The 22288-nt window shown below is 39.4% G+C and overlaps 2 protein-coding genes across 2 annotated transcripts; one reads left to right on the forward strand and one right to left on the reverse strand.

Moving 5' to 3' along the window:
* Positions 1-1439: 1439 nt before the first annotated feature.
* cdca5 (cell division cycle associated 5) lies at positions 1440-3106 on the reverse strand. Its single transcript, XM_031735808.2, has one exon. It carries the CDS (start codon positions 3085-3087, stop codon positions 2305-2307), a length of 783 nt encoding a protein of 260 aa, XP_031591668.2. The 5' UTR covers positions 3088-3106; the 3' UTR covers positions 1440-2304.
* Positions 3107-3324: 218 nt separating this feature from the next.
* On the forward strand, positions 3325-21948 carry psmb2 (proteasome 20S subunit beta 2). Its single transcript, XM_031735809.2, has 6 exons — positions 3325-3451; positions 4998-5120; positions 5257-5327; positions 19169-19331; positions 19640-19689; positions 21720-21948. Exons 1-6 carry the CDS (start codon positions 3361-3363, stop codon positions 21819-21821), a joined length of 600 nt encoding a protein of 199 aa, XP_031591669.1. The 5' UTR covers positions 3325-3360; the 3' UTR covers positions 21822-21948.
* Positions 21949-22288: the final 340 nt, after the last annotated feature.

The raw sequence follows: 22288 nt of genomic DNA on the forward strand, positions 1-22288 counted from the left end.
CATCTATTCAAAATCTCCCATTGGTCAGCTGTTGAATGTAAATATATGGACTTAGATCGGTATAATACCAGATGAATCAACTTGGTGATCTTTTGTGTCCTCTATTCAAACAAGTGTGTCTGTCAGCAACAAATGTGTCATTTTGTAAGTCAGACCTTCTTATTTTAGCTGCTCCCTTTAGGGGTCACTACAGCAGATCGTCTAATGCCATCTTGTCCTATCTCTAGCATCTGTTAAACCAACCCTTAACTCACAGCCATACCACCCTGAATATGCCTGATCCAATGGCAGGCCCTGGTTAGTACTTAGATGGGAGACTGCCTGGAAATATCATGTCCTGTAAGTTTGTGGGGTGACTATAGCTCAGGAAGGGTCATCCACATATTGGAATGTTGTTACATGGATCCCTGGTTGCTCCAGTCTGCATACCAAATTATGCTTGGGGAGGATACTGAACTCCAGTGGCTTTCTGATGTGCTCATTGGAGTGTGAATGTTAACTAGTAGTATTTTTCACACCTTGGCTCGTGTGATGAGGCACATAATCAATAGTCAGTCAACAACCTTCTTAAGATACAACTCCCACTAGGGCTTAAACACCTGGGACTCTCCACCATTTGGTTTTAGAACTGAAGAAGCTTCTCGGATAAAACGTCTTCACGAACCTTAAAGAAGTCCAGTTGCTTTTCTTTCCGAGCTCCATGACCTGGATGGCAGAGAACCTACACAGACAGCTCCTTCTAACCTTTTTTATACTTCTCTAAAGGAAACATCTCACATATATTGCTCTTTCTCAGCATGAAGCTATACTGCTGCTCACTGATCATAGCTTCAACAACTATTTCCCATATCTTCATGGTGTGGCTCACCACCTTCATCCCTCTGCAGTTACTACAGCTCCTCACGTCACCCTTCTTCATTTTTTAAGTCATAAATAAATCAACAAATCCTGACAAGTTTTCAAGAAGCATTGGTTACTCAGAACATAGCTCCTTGTTAGTGCAAATGATCCTCTCTATCCACTCCTTTAAGAGACTCTGGAGGAAAAATGTCCACCACTCTCATTAAACAGAGACACATTGCCCACTCAGTCATTCAGTTCACCTCATCATAACCACTGGAGACCACCTCTTTGCTGTCAGCGTGCTTGGTTAGCACCTTGTTAGTCTGTGCTGGCTAATCCTGAGTGCCATCATCAGGCAATAACTCAGTACACATTTCAAACCTCAGAATACTAGTGACAGATTAAATAAACAGATTTCTGTGTAATATTCATTTTACAGCTGGAATAAGATGAAAATACCATTTATAATGTTGCAAGTCTGTGATGGTCGTCTTTGTTATTTTCTATTTCTTTTGTTTTATAAATTAAGATATTGTTGGAATTTGTGTGTAATTTGGGAAAAATAAAGGATAAAACAATTTACTTTGACTCAGAAGTAGATCCAGCTTCAGCATTTATTTACATGAAAATTTCCAAGAAAAGACACATAAGAAAACAGTTCAGGACGAGAGTATTGGCAACTGCTATAGAACCTTTGTGTCAATAAATGTGGATTCAAACACTCTATAAAAGAGGAAATATCCTGGTTTTAGATATAGAAAATTATACCAAAATCTTTTGTTTTCAGCCTCTATTACAAACATTAAGAGAAACAAAATGTACTCTACAGGGTAGAAAACTGCCCCTTTAAAGGCTACAACTCCCCCTGTATTATGCTTCCAGGGTGACACAAGATTCTTTTTGTCTTCATTTTATTGTTATTTATTCAACCCTTATGCCAGGGGAGATAATGAAATATTCATAATAAGATTATAATAAGAACACAACTGTCTTAAAAGCCTTTAACATCCCGCCAGAGTAAAAGCGATGGTCACACACCAGATAAAAATCAGTGAAAGGCATCTTATTTGAAAAATACCAGCGCCAGTCAACAACCCTGATATTTGCTGATATATTTTTGCATCCTGACTGATTTTACTACAGGTGAATGTATCTAAAAATTTTAATTTTGGTCTTGTTTGTGTAACTATGGGGCCATTATAACATCAAAAACTATCCTGTCTGCAAGCATCCACAAAATGACTAGCAATCACATTAAGAGCATTTACAGGAACAAATAAACACAGGAAACTCCAAAATGATCAAACTTTACAATAAGAACAAATAAAAACAGATAAAACTTGAATGTTTAGAGTAAGAAAAGCACATTTTCAGCAGAGTCCTCCCAGAGTCAGTGTTTGTGTGCATGTCTGTGACAAACACAAGCATGCTGCCCAAGTCTTTCTCTTTTCCCTTGAATATTTACTCCACGACCAGTTCAAACTCCTCAGCCTGGTCAAACTCTGCATTCATCTGTGCAGCCAGAGCGTCAAGTTCCGTGGTGTCTATCTGCTGGACCTTCTTCTTCCTCCTCCTCCTCTCCTTCACCACAGCCACTCCGGGGATGTCTGGGTCCGGCTCGGGGAAAGCTGAACCACCGCAGTCATCAGCCTCAAGCAAAGACGTGAATGAGTTCAGTCCTGTAAATGATCCTGCGGAAACCTCCAGGCCAAACTTGGACACCCCGGCTCTCCGGACCTCTGGGGTTTTCAGCTTCTCAAAGCCGAATAAGGTCTCACGAGACTCGGGGCTGTTGAAAGACTTCTCGCTGAGCCTGCTGTAAGATCGGCGTACCTTCTGCGACCACACCGCGTCCTCTGGATCCATCTGCGGGGGATGAGAAGCAGGCGGCGGTGATGAGGGTAGGATCGGTGAAGGCATAGCGGCCTTCTTTTTCTTCTTAGCCGAGGAAGAGCTGCTCTCTCGGCCGGGGACGGGACCGGGCGTGGAGACCTGCTTTTTCTGCTGGATGCCCTCAGAGCTGGACGGCCTCGGCGTGTTCTCCTTGTTCTGTTCCGATAACGCGACTGTTTTTCTGGGCGCTATTTTTCTCACAGTGATTGAGCGTTTAACAGCGAGAGACGGCAGCGCCATTTTGTTGTCACTTTGAGCTTGCGGAGAGCTCAGCCGCGGGGAACGTCTCCGCTGCGAGCTGTCAAGGCTATTAGAGTCCGTCATTATGCTCCGAGGAGTCCCTTCGTTCATCCCAACAGTCTCCTAAAGAAACTCCAGATCTTTTTTCTTCTCTTACAGCGGATCAGACTGTAACTCAACCAACACAGGGCACACAACAACAGCGAACGTTCAAATTGCCCGCCCGCGTCGCGTGGAAAACACGAGCTTCCTTTGCTGTGACGTAAAGACTGTGCGCCGGCTATCACAAACTTTTGCTGTGTAATCCATACAGGCGAGGCAAAGAGACTGCTCATAATTTAATCTGTTTTATATAAATACTCCAACTTGTGTCAGTTCAACAGAATGGAATATTTAATCGGGATACAGGGACCGGATTTTGTCCTCGTCGCCGCTGATAATGTTGCAGCAAGCAGCATCATTCAGATGAAACACGGTATGACAACGCGTTAGCTTGTAGCCTTAGCCGCATAGCCGGTTATTTTAGACACACTTGCTAACATAGCTACATTTTAGAGTCTCTAAATGCATTAAACCGACTTTCTGCTTCTAATAAGTAGTACTTGAACCATTTTTTATTCTTTTTGCTAAATATTTACATGTAACTATACACTGTGAATGTGACTAGAGCTAACAAAGCTAACAGTAGAGTAGCAAATAATATGTTCTATCGCAGTTTGATTTTTTTTTTCTCAGCATTATCATAACCTTTTCCTAGCTAATAGATCAACTCTACATTTCATTCGTAACTAAAGTTGGCAACCTTAGCATGAGCTGCCATAAGAAGGTTACTGACAACGAAAGTGAAAGTCACTGCATCACTGTGGAAATGGAAGTTTACTTACACTCACCATGGATAATTTTAACCTATTAATGATTTGTTTAATCTGTTCTTTTTGCAGGGTGAAATGATTATATAGCATATATCTTTAATGAATAAAAAAATGAGAGTTGGGAGAACAAGTTTCAATTTATTTCGTATTTTCACCAACCCACACAGGGTCAAATATATTCACACATCCTCAGGATTATTTGGTTATTTGGTTCCCTTAGCAAGTTGTACCTTGATCATATACTTTTGGAAGCCATCAACAGACTTGCATAATTCTGACTGGGTTTTGACCACACTTCTTGATGCTTCAACCTGCAAGTTGTTAAATAGGGGTGAGGTTGAAGAATTTGGAGGTAGCCCTTCATCATTATTCTGTGCATTTTGTTTAAAGTACCAGCACCACTGCCAGCAAACTGCCCCAGAGCATGATGCTACCACCAGGCTTAACAGGTCATGCAGTGTTTTTACATCTGAAAGCCTCACCTTTACTCCTCCAAACAACATCTTGTCATTGTGGCCATATTTCAGTTATTGTCTTGTCTGGCCGTAATACTCTGATCGTTGACTGGTCCATGTTGTCTTGTCCATGTGGTCAGCAATTTTGGAGCAGGGGCTTCTTTCCTGGTGGGCACCCTCTCAGTCCATGGCGATGCAAACACCCTTCGCTGTGCACTGTGCCACCAGCAGTTTTTAGTTCAAGGTAGGCTTGAGCCTTGGTGGTTCCTGGGTGGTTCCTGGGTTGTTCCTGAACAGCCTAATCAGTTTCCTCTCATCTGAGAGTGACAGTTTGCCAACACCTGGGGGAAGACCCAAAGTGGTGACACATCCATACATCTTGTACTTGCATACATTTGTTTGAACGGATGATCTTGGAATCTGTAGTTGTTCAGAGATGGCTCCGAGAGATCTTCCTAACTTGTGTAAAACTACAGTTTCTTGGGCTTTTTTATTGTTCTGAGTATTTGTCAATCCAAAAAGTGGTGTCAGTCAAATCCTTTTTATGCTGGAAAAAGAACAGTTCAGAGAAATCATCAATAGCCCAAAGTTACCATGGTCATGATTAGTGTGTGTGTATAAAGGTTTGACTACAAACTGTAAGACAATTTAGGAACAGACTAATGAATTTGTGTTCTTCTTTATATTTTTTCAGACTATGACAAGATGTTCAAGCTCAGTGAGAAGATTTTGCTGCTGTGTGTGGGAGAAGCTGGAGACACAGTGCAGTTTGCAGAGTACATCCAGAAGAATGTGCAGCTCTACAAAATGAGGAACGGTAAGGATCTCAGACATGATCGTTGTGATGCTGCTGGTCCTTATAGGTTTTAAGTTTAACTCTAAAATGTTTTCGGGAATCCAGTTTGCTTGCTAAAAACATTTATATCCAAAGCTTTGTGCCTTCTTTTTCTTAGGTTATGAGCTCAGTCCAGCAGCAGCAGCAAACTTCACGCGAAAGAACCTGGCAGACTATCTTCGGAGCAGGGTAAATGTCCTGATATATTTATTAAAAAAACAGAATAATGTAGTAAGACTACACGGATATAAAGTCAAAGTGGTCAATTTTATTTTAATTTTTGTGTCTCATTAATTTTTGCACCGGCTAATCGAAGACAGTGTGGTAAAGAGTTGGAAAACTGTAAATTATTTAAGTTATTTTTTTATTTTTTTGTTATAATGAAGGTTTCTTTATTTCTCTTGCAATGAAGAAGTTTGGTGGTACCACATAACAGAAACCAGATAAGTAAGAACAAACTTTTGACAGATTTATATTTTACACGTCAACATTGGCCGTGACTGGAGACAATCTGTACATCCCTAAGTACTACAGTCCATTTTACTTTGTGCTTTTTTTTTTTTAATTGAAGAAGAATGGCTTCAAGCATTGTCTTTTAATATAAGAATTAGCTTGAAATTACAGGTGTATTCATTATTTCAATAAGTAAAAAACTTTGTCTGAGTTGTTAGTTAATTTGTTGGCACAGTGAAGATTACCTAATATGATCATTCAATGCTGAAAACAATAGGGTTGCACTTGAATCCAAATTATATCAGTAGAATCAGATTTGATCATAATATTCTCACGTCTTTGTTTGTTTTTGTTTAGTCGGTTTTAGTTAGTTGTATTTCTTTTGCAGTGACCAATCATTCTTCTTTAGTTTGTGGTTCCTTGTCCAGCCACTTAATAGTTGTTGTAATAAGTAATACTTTAGGAAGATATTTTTCTTAAGTGTACAGATCAGTTAATATATTACCTAAATGTCAAAGGAAGCTAAACATTTTTAAGCACTGAGTTGACTAAGTCAACACCTTGATGTTTATCTGTGGAGGAAAGTGTTGAGTTTCCAGCAGCATATGTCACACCATCAGGACCCCACTCTCTATTATGGGCCCATTAATGTGCCAATTTAGACTTGTGAAAAAAGAGATCCTTAGAAAAATAAAATTCACAAACGAGTTCATACGTTTGGATAGAAAAAAGATTTTAAAAAAACACTTAACAAAGTGAAGAAAAAATATTTTACTTTACCTTATGTCTATCAGAAATCCACACGTTTTTTATTATTATTATATGTTTGATATTGTAAAAATTATTTGTCCCTGTTGAATGCGGCCTCACCTGATTGCTATTTTTTTTTTTTTTTTAAACTGTCACAGCCACGAGCTTGACGTAAAGCAGTGGTCGTGAGAGCTGTTTTCTCTTTCTCTTGCCCTGGGGAAAATGTGGTCTTTTGAGACTAGAGAGCAGAGACTACAATCATAACCAGTATAATTGTTTGACTTCAGGTGCCTCATACACACTATGCAGACATAAAGAAGTGATATCTTTTGTGGATGAAAAATTTTCTCCACCCTGCTTATTCAGAGTTTGATCATTCTAACTGATCCTTTGCAGGTGAGTCTCCACAAATCACAAAGTTTTGCCTTAATGAGTAAAATCATAATTGGTGTGAAGATTTAAGGTTTCAAAAATGAGCGCAGATAAAACAAAATAAAGAAATCAGCAAAATAATGCAACATATATCATATTTGGTGTTCGGCTAAACATTTTTTCGTCACTAGTTTCAGATATGATTGAGCCCAAATGACTATCATGTCTAACAGAAAACAACCCGAGCTCGCTTAGTTTCCCCACAGATATGTCATCTTGCAAAGATGCATTTGTTCTGCCTTGGACTCTGTCTTCCTCCATATTTTACTTTTTGCTTCAAGTATACTTCTACCCTTTTGCCTATTTTCAAATCATCTCAACACTAGTATCCTTGTAAATTTTCTCTGTTAACAAAACAGTTGCTAATTAATCCCAAGTTCCAGTGGTCACTGTCTGAATTAAGCATATTCATCCTGGAGTAATGAATGAACATACCTATAAATATTTTAATTTCTATTTTAAATTAATTACAGTCTTCTGCCAGTATTTGCAATCTCATTTGGCTTAAGGGAACAAATGATAAAATCACCAACTAATTCAAGTAAGACTAACCATATAAGGTAGGTTTACTCATCCAATTTAAAAATGTATTTTAGTTTCTACTTGAAATTCATTTTCTTTGCTCAAAATGAAAATGAAAACATAGTAACAGAAGCCCTAAGTGTGTTGATGACACGGCAGCGTTGTGGTGGTGCTGAAGAGGTGGTATTACAGAGGAGCTCAGGTGGGAATGAACTCCCACTTGAGTTGGCACATGTGTTTGTATCATTGTCAGCTTGAGACACTCATGTTAAACCAGCAGATGCATTTTGACAGAGCCAGGTACATTTGTCAGCTTGTTGTGAAAGGTGACTGAGGGTTCTCCCTCTGAGATTTCCTGTAACACCTGAGCCTGCAGGCCTGTCTCTCACCCTCACTACGCAGATCTGCTGAATGTCTTATCAAAAAACTCTGGTTTTGACCTTTAGTGTTGTATTACATCTTTTACACAACAAGACAGCCAAGACTGAGATTTCCAAATGCGCAAATTACTGCTACTTTATCTGTGTTTCTTCATGCAGAAGTTATATTGTAGTATATAGAGGTGGTGGTGGTGGGGGGGGGGTTCAGTACCTTAACACTTTAATGTTAATTAACCATTTTATTTGTCTTTGTGTTAAAAATGTTCCTGGTGACTAATTTACTAGTAGCTAAAATATTTTAAAAAAGACTAGCCGAGTAGTTTAGTGGCTCTTTCTCATAGAATACTGACTCTCATTCTTCATGCATGCTGTATGTACCTGCTGTGCTATGCTTTGCTTGATGCCTCTCTAGACTGTTCATGCACAGTGCAAGCTATTGGAAGAATGAACACTTGAGCTCAGTCAGGGTTAAATGCAGTCTCTAGAAATAGTGCATGTTTTTTGGGGGTCCTGAAAAACTATTTATCACTTTCTTCTGTACTCCGTTTATCTTTTCACATTCTTCAATTATCAAGTTCAATTTTAAATTCCAGTGACATATGTGGCACTTCGGGCCATATATAATGTTGTACACATCCAGAGTTCAGCCTCCTGATAGCCTGGTGAGTAAAGCGGGGATTACAGGGCAATACTTAATGCAAGTGCACTAAGGTCCATTTGGGTTCCAGTGACATAAATTTCATCAGTCAGATTTTGCGAATGTCCCTCCAACATCCATTTGTCTGCCTGTTTTTTCTTGACTGCATAGACTCATCTGCAGAAAATTTACATTACAGTGCACCAACTATGCAGACTTCAAAGAAATATAAGAGGAATGACTGCTGAGCCATCAGGTCTCCAGCTGACCTAAGCTTAAAGCTGTTCAGCAGTCTAGCACCTGGTTTCACTTTAGCCCTTTGTATTTACACCTGTTGTGGAACATGGTTGACCCTCCCTGAGCCTGATTCTGCTGGAGGTTTCTTCCTGTTAAAAGGGTTTTTTTCCTTCTCACTGTCACCAAGTGTTTGATCATAGTGAGGGGAAATCATATATCATATTTTCTCTGTCACTGGGCGATGGTCCAACAACAGCACAAGCATGAGTAGCCCACAGATTGGTTGTACCACATAGTTTTGACACGGCCCCCCATCTTGACAACAGACACTCTCTAAAGGTAGACGAAAGGTCTGCACGTTTACCACACCCGAATCATAATTTCCCCATATGCACCAGATCTTCATCATGTAGGTTGTGACACTAAATTGACTAAAGCAAAATACATTTCCTACCCTTTTTTTAAAATTAAAATTTTGTATTTTTATTTATTTATTAATTTTTTTTTGCATATACAATACGATGTCAGTTAGTTCTGGTTTTCTAGTTTTATTTTTAGTTCTGTTACCTGAAATGTTTTTCCACACATAGCCAAAAATAAATATTACCCTAACCATAATAATCCTGCTTGTTCATTATTAAGTCAACAATAATTAGTTTAACTGACTGTGAGGGGAGCATCCCACACTCTTACTTTTGTGTTGTGGGGGGCATTTATTTATCATTTTAAGAAGTTGACAAACATCTCTCTGATTGGCCTTAAGAGCTTTACAGTTTTTCGTGCACACAGCCTTCTCTGTCCTTAAAGCCTTAATACAGATATAGGAAAACTTTTTGACAAGAACAAAATATGCCAAAGGGTTTAACTCATCAATGTTACAGATTTTGGCCTAAAGTTAAAATAGTGTCCTGATCGGGAAATCATGAAACCAAAAAATGTCTGTTTTGATACTTGATGCGTGGAAACTTCTCTAACTCTTAACAGGAATATGTTTGGATTTATAAAACCTGATTTATTTATTTTTTCTCTCCAAAGGGGAATTTCTGACATCCCCCTAAGAAGTTTTAGTCACAGCTAAAAAGTTTTATAAATAAAGTAACATATTCTTGAGCATAATTTACATTTTTGTTCTCAGAAAGTCAGAAATGGCAGGCAAATTAATAGGTGCTCATCAGATAAGGTCACACATTGCTCTCACGAGTTACTGCAACTTTTTTGATTTTACAGAAACAAAATCGTTTCTCTTTATCAAGTTTTAATTGTTTTTCTAAAAACATTCTATTTTCTCTTAGCATTTAATAGATTGAGATTTTATTCATGGTTGTTCATTTGTAGCCCATTCAACCAAAGTACAGATGAGCTCATGCCGTTCGCCTGTCCTTCCATAGTTCACAAGAATCACTCCTCCCACATTATTGGTCAGAACTTAAGGGAACTATAGCCTGCTGTAGGTAGGAGGAGGTAGAGAAGGTCATGTAAAACGTTGGTGGTTCGATACCTGGCGTCTTTAATCTGCATGTTGGGCAAGAAACTGAACCGAGTTTTCCCATCCATTGGTCTGTGAATGTTATAAAAGTGCTTGGGCAGAGAAAGTGTGGATATGAATGGCAGAATGAGGTGTTTTGAGAGCTCACATGGAGTAGAAAAGCGCTATACAAGTACCGCTCCATTTAAAGTTGGGTCTTCAGCCAAACTGCTCATATTAAGTTGCTCAAGATTAAGTTGTCCTGGAGATGACTGTTTGAGAGTCGTGGACTTCTCATTGGAGTTTAATTCTCCTTTGTTTTTGCAATACAGCCAAATGATAACAGCAAAACTTTTCACTTTCTTTCTGTACTTCACACATTACAATAATATGTGATTTGCAATACCTTTCCTGAAAATGTTTCAATCTTTGTGTCAAGTTCTTTTAGTTTCTGTACAGTAAGTGGAGATGCTGAAGGTTTCTTCCTGTTAAAATAGAGTTTTTCCTCCCACTGTCGCCAAAACGCTTGTCTAAAGGGGTTCATATGATTGTTGGGGTTTTCTGTTTTCTTTGTATTATTGTAATCTAAATTACAATATAAAGCACTTTAGGGCAACTATTTTTGTGATTAGGCACTATATAAATAAAATTGAATTGAGTCAGAGTACAGTTTATTTTTCTGCAGAGATTGCAGTGTCTGAATCTTTGTTTTATGCATTTAGCTTATAATGTCAACTTTCCTATGAAACAAAAGCATTATACTTGAGTAGCTGGAACTAGAACTGCATAACATTTGGTAATTTAGTTTGAACAGTTGCTTTAAAGTACAAACTAATCTAAAAATGAATCATTTAATTTGTTTTAGCCTGCACTACACATGCACATTTTCTTTTCTTTTTTTTTTTTTTTTAACTCTCTACTAAGACATCTGTATGGTCCTCGATGCATCTCATGCAGTAATTTGTTAAGAGTAGTGTAGCCGCTGCCTGTCACAATAGCAGGAGGGTGAAAATAATTACAAAAAACAATTAGTGTGGCAGAGAAGGGAATGTGGGACACATCGAACGGGGGATAGGGGCAGAGGAGCAGCAGCAGGAGGAGGAGTAGAAGTAGAGGTCTCGAGGGAAACGGCTAAACCCAGTAGACAACAGCACACTGACTGGAGTGCAAGGAGTAGGAGTCAACATACTCACAAAATACAATATACATGCACACAGAGGGACCTATAGGATCGAGATGGTTTTATTCAGTCAAGGTTGTGCATGTTGTGGGATAACATTTATATTCATGCCTTGCCATAAGCTGCAAGTGTATCGTTATTTTTGTGCCTCACGGATATGAATTTGGTTTTATGAGTGCAGGATTTAGTAATGCTGCGTTCTCAGGAGTGCTCAGAAACTGAAGCAATAGCACTTTCTCTACTGCATCCCACACCTTCCTCCAGCTATGCTCTCCTCACATTCATCAACCTCCAGAGTACACGGACATTTGCAAATTATGTTGTATAAACAAGTTTTTTTTGTGCCGCTACCCACCCCCCCATCCCCCCGCAGAACATCTTGCATATGTAGAATAACTAATGTATCTTGTCTTTTTAAGAGTGAAACCGAGAAAGATCCTTGGCTGAAGTCTTGAACAGTCTACTGGGTGGATGTTATGATACATATTGCCATTCTGTGTTGGCCCTGAAGTTTATTTTTGGGTCAGGAACCGCTACCTAAAATAAATCTGAGCAACGCAATTAATGCAGCGTTTATGTCAAGACTTCAGGACTCCAGGTCATTAATTATTTATAAACTATTTTTCTGTTTAATCTACTGTTTTGGTTTTTTTTGTTTTGTTTTTAGATGAGTTAAAAAAAATCAACAGTGATATACAAAGAAAAGGCCAAGTTTCACAGAGGTATAGGTATAAACAAATGATTCAGGTTATTAAGAAAGAAAAGGAAATTTGAATATCATTTGACTATCTGAAATCAGTGAATTTGGGATCATTTACCTGGAAAAAATAAAACACAATAAACAGATTTTTCCTTCAGTAAATTTGGCTGACAAATGTGCCCACTATAATTATTAGTCAGGATTGTTAATCTGGTATTTTTGCTTTGATTTTTGGTGGTAAAACTTTACTAATGTGTTAACTCAGTACTGACAGATGACCAGTTGTGTGTCTCTAATGTTTCGTCATTAACTTCCACAAAACCATATAGAATAGAATTAGAATAGAATAGAATTCAACTTTATTGTCATTGCACATGTCACAGGTACAGGGCAACGAAATGCAGTTTGCATCCATCCAGAAGTGCTTTAGCCATGATATAGATATATTACAATATATATATATTAGCAATAATATAGATATGTAAGTATATTACAGAAATGGGTCTATTATGGTATGTTATAATGTACACGGTATGAAGTATGTTATGAATATGCTATAAGTATGTACAGGCTGTAGTGAGTACAAGCTATGTACAGGATATAAATATGAAAAAAACTATACAGAATATGAAATAAAAAAAACTATACAGAAATATGAGATATGCAGTTATACAGAAATGTGAACTATGCAAGTTATAAACAGTTGTAGGATTAAAAATTATTGTATGTACAGAATGATTATTTACACAGAACTATATAGTAGTGCAGTTAAGATAAGTGAGATATGTGGATAATTTCTACAGAGGCTATATAAAGTGCTAGTGGTTGTGAGTGGTGGTTCAGTCCATGTTATTATTGTGTGTTATATGAAGATAGATATTATTTTGATCCTACAGGCCAATTTCTCATATATGGTTTGAGAGCCCATTTGTTGACTAAATCTAGATTAGATGTAGATTAAGGTGAAAAATGCCAGGAGTCCAAGGGAATATGCTGCATATGTTGAAATATATTTTAATTAATCTGATTAAATCATGTATAGCTATTTTTTTTCTCGTTATGCCATCCTTAAATTATCTTTTTACCCTCCTAAAAAATTTGTGATCCCACTTCCATGTCCAGAGCCCTAGGTTAAAAACCAGTGGCTGATAAATTAATCAGTGGTATATTGTTAATTCACATGGCTTTATTCCTGCAGGATAAATTACAGATGAGTCCTTGAGTCTGAAAGATGTCATTCCCCAGTGGCCGCAGACCTCCGGGAGGTGTAGTTAGCTAAAGTCAGCAGAGCATGTCGGCGCAGAGACAGTGAAACCCTGCTCATATACGACTATGTGCTTACCAACCCGTTGCATAGAAAAAAAACAACCCTGGTAACCTCTGGAGTACTGCGTTCACTCAAGCTATAGAGAGGAGACAAAGGAGGGGGGAAAGCAGCATAATCACCTGAGGCCTCGGTCTGCTGCATGCATATTAGTAATGATATGTGTGAAACTCACCACAGAGCAAAGATCCAGGGCTGAATGCTTTGCTTTGCCTCTGTTTGTTTTGCTGTTCCTCTTTATGTGCTGTGATGCACGGACAGGTCACAAATTAAAGGAAAAACCTTACCCTCTGACACAGTGAGAGGATCTGATGGCTCTGCTTTGATATGAGGAATGTAGGAGTGGTTTATAGTCCGCTTGTGCCTTTTATCAGCAGTTTATACTCACTTTTGTCATCCTGTTATGATGCTGTATGTCAATCACAAATTAATCACCAGGATTGTTCTGGATGGACGTAGACACTGTGATATCACTCACTGATTTCGGTTTCTGCATTTCGGCGTGTTACAATCAATTAATGTAAGGGAGAGTCAGGCTTGGTGAGGTTTAGCTTAAATAGTTTCTAGATTGCTTTTTAATATTTACAGCCATGTGTGATCCCGGCTGTTCAGATCTTTTGTAAATAAGAATTCTCCCATTTTTGTTTGCAGTAAAAGTGAATAAAAACGATAATGTTATAAGGAAAAATCATGGTTATTCTATTGCTTTATAGAAACAAAAGGCAGGCTTATTTGACAAAAGCAAACTAAGTTAAGGAGGAACATGTTTTTAGTCCCAGGACAAAACAGAAGAAAATTCCTCAATCATGGATTTTTGATATTGGTAGCTACAGCAGGCCAAGACATGAGGTTAATTTTAATGGAGGGAACCTCAAAAGGTTTGTAAAGACAGCATTAAGCTGTTTTGAGGCTGATGAAGAACCTTAAATGTCCCATTTGAACAGATATATTGTTCAAATAGGTGACGTTCAATCTGTTTATTTTTTACCCTTTTCTATAAGAGTGCTGCAACAGTTAGATCGCTGCAGTGCAGTGGTGATCTACAGCTCACCCCGTATGGGTTTGTAAAATATTTTTAAGCATGGGCACACAGTGGGTACAAATAATTACTGGCACCATATTGCACGCAGCTCCCCTGCTCCTGCACAGATGAACAATTAATACAGCAGATTGAGGAGAAATGCCAATAAAGAGAACATGCCCCGGGGCAGGGTGCAAAAATAAGGGGAAGGGAGGGAGGAGGGGAGAGATGGCAGGAAGGGAAGTGCTGGAACGTGGCAGAGGAGTGTTTAGGGATGACTTTGTGATGATTTTTTAGAAGCCTGACCTTAATTTGTGTTCACAACTACAGAGAAGTTTCTTCATGGTTTAGATGAGAAGACGGATGCCTCTCTCCTGTCTACAAAAAATAGTTCACTAGTTTAAATCGCGCAAAGACTGGAAATTGGTAGAAAGAGCTAGATTAGGGCTTTGGAGTATTTATAAAAATGCAGATATCTGTAGGCAAGCTACCAGAAGTTTCCTGGTTTGTGTGTCTAGAGCAATATCAACCAGTCACATTTGCTTTGGTTGCATGCTGGTAAACAATCCATATGAAGAACAAAAGGAGGGCTGTGTTTGGTGAAATGTAATCTCGAAACCACAAGCTGTCATCTGATTTTAGCTTTTTTAAAAGTGTTTCTACATTTGTAAATAACCACTCCCACAGGATTAGGAAGTTTAGGGTCAGATATTGGATGCCTAATCCTGGGAACTCACAAAGGGTGTTTCTGTTAGGCCGTGTGACCAACACAAATTTGGTCCATCAATTTCAAATCACACCAGGAGTGTTTCAGAAGTTATTTTTACTACAGGTGAGCAGATCAACCCAATATTCATAGTATTAAAATGAAACATGCACTATGAAAAATGTCTGAACCTTTTCGTGCTGACTGTCACGTCTATTTTATTTATAGGCTAAAGAACATTTACAAGAAAATCTGAAAGGTGTGTTTTGTTGGTTAATAACTCGTGGAAAGTAAAAATCACATTGGTTTAGTGGTGATTGAAGTGTGTCCAGAATTTGAAAATTGACGATGATTCATCTCATAAATCATGAACACACTGTTCTCCCCTCGCTATCAGCAATACTGGCCCTCTATGTACTTGGTATCAAATTGATACCTGTCGTGTTCGTGTGGTTGTTGCGGGCTGATTATTAAACCTGGCGTTGTTTAGAGTGAAGTACAGCTTCTGAAGTGTTCTGCAGCACTTTTGGTAGAAATGCAAACATTGTCTTGAGTGGTGACTGATTGCATACACTCAGGCTGGAGAAACGTAACGCTGCCCAGGCTGTTCTTCGGATTAGTCTTCAGGTTATAGCCAGCTGGTACCCAATTGGTTCTATGTGAGCAAAAACCTTTAAAGCTCACTGAGAAACACTAGAGCTGTTGATTATTTTATTTTTTTAGTAAGGTGGTGGATAAATTGGGGAACATGCTGTCGAGTCTGCTGACTTGGCCTGACTTGGGGAAAACACCCAATATTTTACGACTTCCTGAACAGCCGCCTTAAATAGCAGATAAGGGATATAGGCACTTTGTTTTAATGGTTTGTTTGCCGTTGTTGTTAAGGAACACACATAAATTCTTAAAACAAAAAAATAATTGAGTGAGAGACTGAAAATTATAATTAGCTGATAGCCCATGGCATTTCCAGATATGGATTAACCCCATTTGTTGACTAAGGCTGAATTAGAAGTAGAAAAGGTGAAAAATGACAGTCATTTGAGGGAACTAGCTCCATATGTTAAAATGTATTCTAATTAACCAGATTCAATCGTCACAAATTAAAGACCAGTTAATGATCTGCTATGACAAATACTCTTGATTTTGAGACTGAAAGTCAGCAAACACATGGACTCTTTACCTCAAAGCAGGTAAAGACCGCTCAAACATGATTGGTCACTAGAACTCGGATTACAAGCAGGAACCCAAAAACGTGTCCCTTGACTACAGTTACAGTAAAATCGACCATTAGTTTGTAAAGTCCGTGATGAAGCCTCGAGCTGAGTGTGTTCAAAGAGCGAGGGTCAGATGTGACTGTTAGATCAACTTCACGTTTTAGTCAGTATGACCTGAAACTATCAACTGGGCCCTTAAACTCTGAGGTCACAGGACACAGATTGCCACAGATTTTTATGTAACTGTTTGCAGTCAGAGGAGTCGCCCCCTACTGGCCAGTAGATAGAATGTAAGTTTAAAGCACATCCACATTTGTTTACTTTTCACTTTCAGAACTAAAAGCTACATGTGTCTTTTATACTCTCTGATGATACTTAAAGGGTTTTTTTTATTTATTTATTGCGTCTTGAATTTTTTGTGTATGCTTTAGCCTGTAGGTCACACACTTAAATTGGTCCTGCAAATGAAAATTTGCAGTTTCCATGTTACTGTGTCACTCGCAAAAGCCAAATTTGTAAAGTTACAAATTGGAGCTATGAAAGGAGGGGCAGTGTTGGAGTAATTCTTGGCTAGCTGTTCCTCCATCTAAAGCAGGTTTGTGTCTGCTTAAGGCGATGGCAGGGGTTACGGGTGAAGCCTTTTGTCTCATGGCCCAACAGTCGCCTTGCTTGGCTGTGAGCAGGAGTCACGGCAGGGAGGATTAAAACATATGATGTGTATTGTTTGCGTATTAACTGGGGTGTGAGTTCAGGTGGTAGGGTTAACAAGGTGCCTGGTTCCCTCCAAGGTGACATGGGAAAGGGAAGGTTATTTTGATGCCAAGACTGTATCATTGTTACATGTAACCAGTGAGACAGCTGTCTGGTGGGCGGGGGTGACGCCACTGGGGCGTTTGCAAGCTCACATAGGAGTTAAAACACACACATATAAACACACACACATTAAGATATTCATCCTGAGATTCACGCTCATTGTGCACTCCTGCAAACACCATTTCTCTTTCTCACTGTGTGTGTGTGTGTGTGTGTGTGTGTGTGTGTGTGTGTGTGCGCGCGCATTCGAAACCGTCGTTAAAATACACCCACATTAAAGCCTGCTCCCACAGGGAGCGCAGCGATCATCGTTGCCCTCGTGGCACACGCAGCGCCAACCCACAAGTCACAGAAACAAGCAGGTCGTCTCAGACATGAATTAAAGCACGAGGGCAGGTGCCTGGTGTAATGCGAGTCTTATTGTCGTTAAGAGTCCCCATTTTCCTCCTCGTGCAACACATTACCCTTCTGCTTCTACTTCAGTCAGAATTTAGGCCACAAGTTGTTTTAACCCCCTCCAAAAAAATTAGTCCTGCTTTAAAGGGATTTTTTTTTTTTTTTTTGTATTGAAAATGAGAAACAAGAGCTTGCAACAGCGAAGATAGAAAGTTGGTGTTTTGGAGGAAGAGAAGGGAGACGAGGCTGGGAGCGTAAAAGATGTAATTTGAAAAGAGAGAGGGGGGTAGGGGCAAGAGAAACGACTTTAGAAGTTTTTAATGAGCCCTGGCGCTACTCCAGGGCACAGGGTGAAGGCAGCGGAGAGAGGAGGAGGAGCAGGAGTGGGAGGGGGGGGCAAGTGAAAGAAGGGATGAAGACAGAGGGAGGGGGTAGGGATGGGGGGCGCTGGCTCCCAGCAGATGTCACACTGCCGACGACACCCTGATTCCTTTTCCCCCCCTTAAACACACAAAAACACTCACCTCCTCTGTCCTGTGACCCACTATCACCTTTTCCGCTCCCTCCGTTGCAAACCCGCTCTCCAACTCGTCCCCTAGCGTGTCTCTCTCTGTCACACTGCTGCTTATGTTTTGTTAATGTTGCCGCTGTGTGCGGCACGCCACGTCTCTGCTAAGTGGAAAAATCAAAGTCGATAATTAGGAGCAATTTATTTGGGCTAAGTTGAGAAAGAGAAGTTGCACTTTTCAAGTGCCGTCTTAATCTTGTGAGCTGGCTCCTGGAGTAAAATCATCTTTGGAAGTGTTAGCACCTCTAATTGGAGCAGACAAGTAAACTTTTTAAATGGAGACAATAAACATAGCACCGTGTTCAAAATCGTACCTCATGTGATGCCCGATGAGAGTAGAGGCCTGCAGCTGGTGGATCCAAACTTCACTCCTCAAAAAATATCAGAAAGCCTCTTAAGACACTTGTATCGTGTCTTCAGTGTTTCTGGAGCAGCTTTCCAGTATCTGAATAAATGCATCCAGTTGGCTTGTCAGAGGATTTCGATGGATGAGCAATAAAAGCAAGGATTAAACGCAGTAACCACTCAATCGCCCTTTTGATGCTTTGATTTTAAGCATTTTAAGCAATAAAGTTAAAAAGGGGGGAACAAATATGATAGAAATATTAAAACTCATATGCTAATTAATATTTAATTTTCTTTTTTTTGTCAGATAATTTAATAAACACTCAATTGTCTGGCAGTTATTTCATGGTTTGGGCTTTTAGTTAGAGGTTAAATTGAGTCTCTGGATGTACCAGTCCCATTAGGGGATTTTGCTCTGTCGCAAATGTCTCGATCAAATCTTAAATTAGCTCCAAATGTTAACGATTCTGCTAAGTTGAGCCGAGACCCATCTCTGGTAAATCTGTCTTCCAGACTTACCCATAAATCTTTTAATAATCGTGCTATCAGACAGTCTAAACAAATCATGAAGTGTCCTTGACAGAGGTAACTAACACTAACAGTAGCTCAGTTTTGTTACTCGCCTTGTTAAAACTGAGCTTATAGTCTCTGCATTGGTTTCTGACAACTGTGAGCTGCACACAGGTAGATGTGAAGTCTTCCTACAGGTGTTCATGAGCACTGATTTATGACATTTCTGATCCTGCAGCTCTGAACTAAACCGCACGTAGGAACCTGTTTCTAGAGGTGTTGCGTTTAAAACTGAACACATTTAGTTTGTTTGTTCACGGTTATAAACTTGAATATTAATCCTCGGCTGCCTCCTCCTCCTCCTCCTGCGTCTCCAGACTCCATACCACGTGAACCTGTTGCTGGCGGGCTATGATGACACAGACGGCCCGGGTCTCTACTACATGGACTACCTGTCTTCCCTGGCCAAGGCCCCCTTCGCTGCCCACGGCTACGGAGCCTACCTCACTCTTTCCATTCTTGACCGATACTACAGACCAGGTCAGTGCATACGGACGCCTCGTATCTTGTTGTTTTCTCTTCTTCTCATTGTTCCTGTGAGACAGAGAAATGGAGAGGATGATGAAATCACTGCAGAGGTTATAGAGTTTGTTCACACTCGGGTCAGGAGATTGGCTCGAGGCGTGGTGATAAACGACTTTTTCCTGGTGGTGATAAATGACTTTTTTTTTCTCAGTCTTACAGCTCAAACTTTTTATGTTAATTCCAGCATTTGTTAAAGTAACCTGTGACCCCCGTATGATGCACCACAAACTGTATTTTCTTTTTTCTTTTTCTTTTTGTTCTAGATCTGAGTCGGGATGAAGCGGTAGATCTGCTGAAGAAGTGTGGTGAAGAAGTGAGTTGAAGCAGTTTCTTTTTTCATTCGCATAAATGAAAACCGATATTTATTCAAATATTTATTATGTCAAGATTAACTTCTGACAGTTCCACACATACTCTCGGGTATTTAATAGTCATACATGTATCTCCGCAGTATTTACAGCATCTAGTTCCTGTCACAGTTATAATAGTTTTGTGACGTTATTTCTTAGATTTTGTTGTTGTTTCCAGAGTAGATTTACTTGTGTTAGTTTTTTGTTTCATTTCACGTTTTTACTTATTTCACTCTTAGTTTTTGGTGATTATTTAGGTGATGTGGGAGTACTACAGTACAACCACTTGGATCACAGTCATGTAGCTGTCTCAGCCTCATCCTGATGGTTGTCTTGAAAAAGACTGAATATAAGGACAGATGTTTTTGAGTTGACGGTAATATCCCTGATGTGGATTACACGCGAGAAAGGACAGCTGTGGAAAGTGTCCCGATCTAATTTATGTGTGAAAACCCTTTTAAGTAGCATTAGACAACTTCCACTACCCCCTGTGCAGATGTCCCAAAGCTCACACTGCTGCCCATTTTTAAAACACTTAAAACATTTTTAGTTACTTCGATTGTTCCAGTGTCCACAATTTCAGCGAGCTCTGTAACCTGGGAAGGCAAAAGGTCTGTCCGCCTCCTGATTTGATTGGTTGAGATTTCTTACATGATCACAGACAGATATTTTTTTTTAAAGTCAATATTGTTCCACAAAGGTAAAGCAGAAACACCTGTCTATTACCTTAAAAAGTTATGTATTCTTACTTTTGATTACTCTTATTATCATAATCCAGTTTTTACATGAGAGAGCTGTTTATGTTTTTACTTATTGATTATTTTGCCTCTGTGGTCTCCAAGTGTTGTTTCTGAATCCAGGTTATCCGCCCATCCCATCCTTGTGGTGGCGATATCTTAAGATATAAATGGACTGATTCTTACATAGCTCTCCTGGAGTACTCAAAGCGCTTAATACAACATGCCAGATTCACCCATTTAAACAAGCACTTTGTTCTACAATTTTAAGTTCTCACTAACATTCACACACATTCATATTCTGATGGACGCATCGGAGAGCCACTTAGGGTTAATATCTTGCCCAGGGATATTTGGGATGCAGACTGGGGGGAGCCAGGGATCGAACCACCAACCTTCCGATCAGTAGATGACCTGCTCTACTGACTTAAGAGAAACTATTCAAATATTCCACAAGCTTACTATCAGTTTAGCCTGCTATATTTTGGGGATGACTTTTATGAGTCGCACATTTATGAGTCAAGTCTTTTTCCTTAGGGAAGTCTGTGCATTTACTTATAATTTCTGGACATCTGATAGTCAGTTATATTTTATGCATGAATAAATTAAACAAAGTAGAAAACTGGTTGGGAATCATTTTATTACAATCCTTGTAACTGTCTTTTGTGACCGCACTTGTTCTCGTCCATAAATGAAGAAGAGATGAAAATATTGTGTGTTGTATTTACAATGTAACTCAACAACAGAAGGGGAGCTTCTGACCATATTATTACATCTGCGTAGGTTTAGATTAGATCTGGTAACCCAGAAGCTGTGACGCAGCGTCCTCATTTTAAAACTCTCTTTGCAGCAACATTCATATTTAAAGCATTGCATATTTTCATGGCTACAGATCAGAATAAAAGAGTAAATGCACTTAACACCTTTTACTGAAATCCTTCGAAACGCTCGCTTCACGTGTAATGGCAACCTGGGAGCTTTGATCGGTCTTGACACATTAATAGGTTCACATCATACAAACAGCAGGATATTGAGTTTTTTGAACAGTGGCATGTATAGATTATTAAATATAACAGAGGTAAAAATAGCTGGAGTGTAAAGTATGTCACTTTTCACCTGTTTTCTTACCCTGCTTCTCTGCATCTATTTTTTATTTTTTTTTAGATAAAGTTTGGTTTTCTGTAACTTCATCCCAAATCCATTCATCTTATTTTTGTTAAATTTCCTCCTGTGTCTGCTCTCTCTGCCTCTCACAGCTCAACAAACGCTTCATCCTGAATCTCCCCTCCTTTACCGTCCGTTTGATTGACAAGGAGGGCATCCATGACCTGGAGAAGCTCACCCTCGGCACCAAGTGACCGCACTGCAAAACTACCCACCATCACAATCGCTTCTCTCTCGTTCTCTCTTCTTTTTTTTTTTTTGTACCAGTGACCTCCCTGCTTTTTCTGTTCCAATAAAAAGTGACACACAGTTGAGATACAAGCTCTTTGTCCCTGTGGTGCTTTCTCGTTCTCTCGTGTGCTCATCTGCACATTGAATGAGAACAGCCTTCTGGCTGTGTACTTTGCACTTGTACTCAGTGAGAGGGCATGTGGGTAATGTACACTTGCTTACGCTCATACACGTGTATTAAAACACGCGTGCGCATGTAAAGGGAAAAGCATCTTTCTTATGATTGTGTGAGATTTATGGTAAAGACAAACACATGTAGCACAAACGAGATGTAGTACGATCACACAAGCTGTGTGCTGGGTGACCACATGTCCTGCTTTATGTTTTTTTTTATTCCTCGTTCAACTTTTTCACATCTCGAGACCATGTC

The sequence above is a fragment of the Oreochromis aureus genome, linkage group 22, assembly GCF_013358895.1.
Source record: "Oreochromis aureus strain Israel breed Guangdong linkage group 22, ZZ_aureus, whole genome shotgun sequence".
Lineage (NCBI taxonomy): Eukaryota > Metazoa > Chordata > Actinopteri > Cichliformes > Cichlidae > Oreochromis > Oreochromis aureus.